This window comes from Mus pahari, chromosome 17 (genome assembly GCF_900095145.1).
Source record: "Mus pahari chromosome 17, PAHARI_EIJ_v1.1, whole genome shotgun sequence".
In the NCBI taxonomy this organism is placed as follows: domain Eukaryota; kingdom Metazoa; phylum Chordata; class Mammalia; order Rodentia; family Muridae; genus Mus; species Mus pahari.
In genome coordinates this window covers 65,052,606-65,058,605 of record NC_034606.1, presented here as the reverse complement: position 1 = coordinate 65,058,605, position 6,000 = coordinate 65,052,606, and the positions used below count along the sequence as shown (strand labels likewise).

The following is a 6,000-nucleotide window of genomic DNA, read 5'->3' as shown; positions in this document are numbered from 1 at the left end:
CTCACTTTGTAGACCAGGCTGGCCTCGAACTCAGAAATCCACCTGCCTCTGCCTCCCAAGTGCTGGGATTAAAGGCGTGCGCCACCACGCCTGGCTTTATTTTTTAAGAGATGGGAATCTTGGTATGTGTTTCCTACGCTGGCCCTGAACTTACAGGCTCAAGTGATCTTCCTGCCTCTACATCCCTAAGTCTAGGGTTACAGGCTTATACGACTAGTGAGAAAAATGTACTCAAAAATGTACTCAAAATGTACTCAAAGGAGATGTCCCTTGTAACAACCATGCCATTGATAACTGTTCCCCTCTGTATTCCTTTCTGAGTGTGAAGCCCCCTTCACTTTTCAAAAAGTCTCCTGTCTGAGTTGCCAGTAAGGACCTAACACAGCTTTTGGGTAGACTCCCCATTGCAGATCCACTGCCCTCAAGTTCTGGATATCATTTTCAGTCTGTCTGTGAGTCCTGTAAGAAACACAGCCTTTGGCAGCTAAGTGGTTTTAACAGAGACTACTTGTCATTGCTCTCTTTGTAAGGGGAATGGATGTCCCAGGTAATGTGTACTGCTGGCTTAGATGAAGCCTTACCAGGTGAATTGTACTTGGAGCTTCTCAAAGACTTTGTAGTTAATTTTTCATTAGTGAGTCTGCTTTTGCACTGTTATCAGACACTAATAGAAGTCATGTGTTTTATTTTAGTGATGTCCTTGCATTGCCCATTTTTAAGCAAGAAGAGTCAAGTTTGCCTCCTGATAATGAGAACGAGATCCTGCCTTTTCAGTATGTCCTCTGTGCTGCCACGTCTCCAGCGGTGAAGCTCCACGACGAGACCCTGACGTACCTCAATCAAGGTCAGCAGCGTTCTCACTTGCTGGTGCCATTGGAGGCTGCCGGTCTTCGATATGTGATATACATGCCTGTGTGCCAGACATAGATGTGTAGTGTGGCCCATCAGCTAGATCCTTAGGAGACGTTCCATCTGTGTTCCCAACTCCTTGGTCTGCTGCCCTTTTCCGGCTCATTTTCCTCGGTTCTCCTAGTTGGTATCACTCTGCCTGTCTGCGGTTCACCAGTCACGGGGCCCTGGACAAGCTGCTCGACTTCTGTTTCCCTTTCCTTATCTGCAAGATAAATTGACAATAACTTAGAAAGATGTGTCTAAGCCGGGCGTGGTGGCACAGACCTTTAATCCCAGCACTTGGGAGGCAGAGGCAGGCGGATTTCTGAGTTCGAGGCCAACCTGGTCTACAGAGTGAGTTCCAGGACAGCCAGGGCTACACAGAGAAACCCTGTCTTGGAAAACCAAAAAAAAAAAAAAAAGAAAGAAAGATGTGTCTATTACATGTGACAGGATATGAACGTGCTTAGCGCAGTGTCCAGCTCTAGTTGGTGATAAGAGTGTCACCTTATACATTCTGTAGTTGCATTCTTTCTTCCTGAGTCTAGATAATTGAGTCAGGATAGGTGTCATTTGTAATTATTTTTCTTCTAGGACAGTCTTATGAAATCCGAATGCTAGACAATAGAAAACTGGGAGAACTTCCAGAACTCAACGGCAAGCTGGTGAAGGTAAAATAGGTTGTAGATTTTAGGAGGGGAGTGTGCTTGGCTTGGTTTGGTTTTATTTTTTTATTTTTGTTTTTGGTTTTTTTTTTCTTGACAAAGTCGTCTTATATATCCTAGGCTGGCCTTGAGTTCTATATCCTGCCTCAGTTTTAGAGTGTAATGCTGGGATTTCAAAAATGCACCATCATGCATAGCTGTGATTTCTTTTTTTCCGTTTCATGTTCTGTTGGATCCTTAGAGGCAGAGATTAATGATATATATATATATATATATATATATATATATATATATATATATATATATATATGCATGCCACCTTTGCCTGGCAGTGAGACAAACTGATGGATCTTTGGGGTCAGTGTAAGCCTTGCTGTCCTCATGAATTTAAATTAATGATGTGGCTGTGCTTGTGCGCACATGCCAAGGGCTGAGTGTGGCAGTCAGAAGAAGTCTTGAGGGAGTCACCTTTCTCTTCCTACCATGTGGGTCCCATGGATTGAATTCAAGGTTGTCAGTCTTAGAGGTAAGCGGCTTTACCTGCCGAGCCTCCCACCGGTTCTCAGAGCTGCAGAAGCAGTAGGCTCGCAAGTCCTTGTTCTGGACAGCTTCTTGGTGAAGTTGGGTTTGTTTTTTTTTGTTTTTTTTTTTTTTTAAGATTTATTTTTTTTTATATATTTGAATACATTATCTCTGTCTTCAGACACACCAAAAGAGGGCATTGGATCCCATTTCAGATGTTAGCTACCATGTGGTTGCTGGGAATTGAACTCAGGACCTCTGGAAGAACAGTCATTGCTCTTAACCACTGAGCCATCTCTCTAGTCCCCCAGTGAAGTTGGTTTTGGTGACATAAAATCAGCTCCTTGAGGATTTCAATTTTAATAATTTTGTGTGTGTGTGTGTGTGTGTGTGTGTGTGTGTGTGTTGCTGGGGATCAAAACCATAGCCTAGTACATTTTGGGCAGGTGCTTTACCACTGAGCTACATGTAACCCTAGCTGTTAAGTTTCTGGTTCTTTGGATACCTGACCTTGTAGCAAAAAACAGAAACTACTCTTGATGTCTGTCCTTCTGTCTAATATATCCTGAGAGTAGAAGAGGCAGCGGTAGCTTTTCTGGGGTCTCCTGGGGACACATGTCTGCTTAGACCTGTGTGGTCTGGTCTGAAAGTACAGGTAGTGTATGAGTCAATGGCATTTCTAGCAGGACAAGAAGAATATTGACTTTGCTAAATTGCATGCACAATCCATCCAGGACTACATATCCAGTGAAGGAGACCTACACACTCTTTGTTTATAAAATGAAAAATAACTAGAACAAAACCAAAAACCTCAGCAGCTTCTGTTGATGGATAGAGGATTTTCTTTCTGTTTTTTTTTTGTTTGTTTGTTTGTTTGTTTTTCAACAGTAAGGATTTGGAGAACTCAAAGAACACAGGAGTTTTAACAGCAGCTGTAAAAGGGGGTGGGGAGATGGACAGCTACCTCACAGAGTGAGAGGAGCTTAAGGACAGTGGCTGGAAGTGGCCTGTGACATCAGTGTCTATAGGTTGTGCACAGAATTGGCACGTGTGCACCTGAAGGATTATGCTGGTGTGCACAGAATGCCTCTCAAGGCTGGCAGGATGGCACAACAGGGAAAAGTGCTGTCCCAAAGAGTAGATGACCTTGGGACCCACTTGGTGTAAGGGGAGAATCTGTGGCACGTATCCACTCCTTCCGATAAAGAAAGAAGGACATGTGATAAGACTTACAAATCCAAGCCGGGCGTGGTGGGCACACCTTTAATCCCAGCACTCGGGAGGCAGAGGCAGGTGGATTTCTGAGTTCGAGGCCAGCCTGGTCTACAGAGTGTGTTCCAGGACAGCCAAGGCTACACAGAAACCCTGTCTCGAAAAACCAAAAAAAAAAAAAAAAAAAAAGACTTACAAATCCAAAAAGTAAACCAAACAAATGCTGGGTGATGCTGGCGCACGCCTTTAATCCTAGTACTGGGGAGGTAGAGGCAAGCAGATCTGTGAGTTTGAGGACAGCCAGGGCTACATAGAGAAACCCTATCTCAAAGAAAAGTTAAAGGGGAAAGAAAAGGCACAGAAAATGTTAGATTGTGTCTAGAAACCAACCAGCATTAACTCTGCTAGTTTCTTTGTCTGAAGTGGTTTCTAGCCGCGTGTGGACTGACATTGTCTTTCCTTTAGAGCATATTCCGTGTAGTGTTCCATGACAGGAGACTGCAGTACACTGAGCACCAGCAGCTGGAGGGCTGGAGGTGGAACCGACCAGGAGACAGGATTCTCGACATAGGTGAGTCCAGAGAAGCTGTCACTCAGAAAGCACCCATGCCTGTGAGTTCAGAGCTGGGTTCCCTACTTGTTCCATTTGATTCATGAGCTTCAGAGGCTGAGTTAGCAGGGAAGTTGAAGTGGTTGTCCCTAGGTGTAAGAAAGACACGTGTAAGGCAACCTTAGGATTGAAGTAGGACATGAACAGTAAGCAGTTACAGAAAGTTTTTGTTTGAACTGTGATAATATAAGACCTGTGTTTGTGTGTACGGTAGAAAACCTCATTGTTTCCGTTTGAAGTGGACAGCTGAGTAGGTCAGGGTATTTACTTTGTCGGCTCTAAGCAGTAGCTTTTCAGTCCACTTTCCTCAGCCTCATTAACCACACTCCTGCTCTGTCACTGTCTAGTCTAGGGACCTCACTCAGTGTTTGTCTTCTGTGAGTTAGCATAATGTCTTCTGAGATTCATTCATGTTGTAGCATATGTCAAAATTTCTTTCCTTTTGAGGCAGAACAGTATTCATTCAGAGTACAGCACACTCTGCCTGTTGAGGGCTAGGGCAGCTTTGACTGTTGGGCTCCTTTGAGCAATGTTCCTGTGACATGGATATGATAATGTTTGTTTAAGTCTCTGCTTTGGTCTCTTATTTGTCTGAAGCAAGATCTCATTCTGTGGCCCAGGCTGGCTGAACTCACGGTGATCCTCCTGACTCTGTCTCTTGAGTGCAGTCTATTGACATGAACCGCCTCGCTTGATGCTTCCATTCTTATTCCTAAAAAGAGGGAGTGCCAGGCCGTGTGCAGTTCTACTGTTAATTTTCTGTAGAGAAATGCCTGTAATACTTTTTTACCAGTAGTCTTAATGTTCCGTCCTTATTTGACCCTTTCTTTTCTGTGGTGCTGGGTATAGAACCCAGGGTCTTGCAGTCTTGCACATTAGTCAAGCTCTACAGCTGACTTACGGATGGCCTCAACTTTTTGTTTCGTTTTGTTTTAACAAATTATTTATTTTGTGTATGTAAGTACATTATGGCTGTCTTCAGACATTCGAAGAGGGTATCGAATCTCATTACAGATGGTTGTGAGCCACCATGAGGTTGCTGGGAATTGAATTCAGGACCTCTGGAAGAGCAATCACTGTTCTTAATTGCTGAGCCATCTCTCTAGCCTGGCCTCAATTTTTTTAAGGATTTATTTTATTATTACTACTATTATTTTCCAAACACAGTCCTACTCGTAGCCCTAACTGGCCTAGAACTTGCCGTGTAGACCAGGCTGGCCTTGAATTTAGAATAATCTGCCTGACAAGTGCTGGGGTTAAAGGTGTGTTCAATCATGCCTAGCTGATTTATTATTTTAGTTTACATTTTTATAATTTTTTAATGTATTTTTTCCAAGATAGGAAAAGATGTATAATTTTTAATTATATAATAATTAATTATATAATATTTACTATTTTAATTATATAATGTTTAATGTACATTTTTCCAAGACAGAGTCTTACTATGTAGCCCTGGCTGTCCTAGAATCACTATGTGGAGCAGCCTGGCCTCAGACAAAGAGACCCGCCTTCCTCTGTCTCCCAAGTGCTGACTACAATGCCCGGCTTACTGGGTTTGTTTTTGTTTTGTTTTTTCTTACTTTATTTCATGTGTACAGGTCTTGTGTCTGCATATGTTTATGGGGAGCCGGGGCCCAGGGGAGCCAGGAGGGGTTTTTGGGTCCCTTGGATCTGGAGTTGCAGACTGTTGTAAGCTGCCACGTGGGTGTTGGGTTTTGAACTAGGGGACCTTTCTCCTTCCACCCTGTGGGTTTAGGGATTGACCTCAATAGTCGGGCTTGACAATAAATCCCTTCCTTTCCTCGCCCTGCCATGTGGCCACAGAGGACCACTATGGCAGCCTGACCTGTGTTGAGTCCAGTCCTTAGGTTTCTGCCTTGCTATGCTGGGGCTGTACACTGTGCTGACATTCCCAGGGTGAGGCTTTCTGCCTCTCGACCTGTACTTGAGGTGTTTTTCTCCTATTTTGCTATACTAAGTATTGTTTTCCCTACGTGGTAGGATCTCGGCAAATACAGCATGCGGTCTGTGTGTGTTAGATCCTGACCTGCATCTCTGTCCCTCAGGTGCTTACTGTTTTCTGTTGATGAGCATAGCTAC

The 6,000-nt window shown here is 43.8% G+C and overlaps 1 protein-coding gene across 4 annotated transcripts in view; it reads left to right on the top strand.

Annotated features, from left to right (window-relative positions):
• Positions 1-6,000, top strand: part of Tfcp2 (transcription factor CP2) — a 42,405-nt gene that overhangs the window by 16,005 nt on the left and 20,400 nt on the right. For all 4 annotated transcript variants that reach the window (XR_003842386.1, XM_029531060.1, XM_021216592.2 and 1 more), the window contains 3 exons: positions 693-844; positions 1,486-1,562; positions 3,756-3,861. Coding sequence is in view for 3 of the 4 variants with exons in the window: in XM_029531060.1 (XP_029386920.1) it covers positions 693-844; positions 1,486-1,562; positions 3,756-3,861 (335 nt within the window). In the remaining variant the exon portion in view is untranslated. The remainder of the gene's footprint in view (positions 1-692; positions 845-1,485; positions 1,563-3,755; positions 3,862-6,000) is intronic.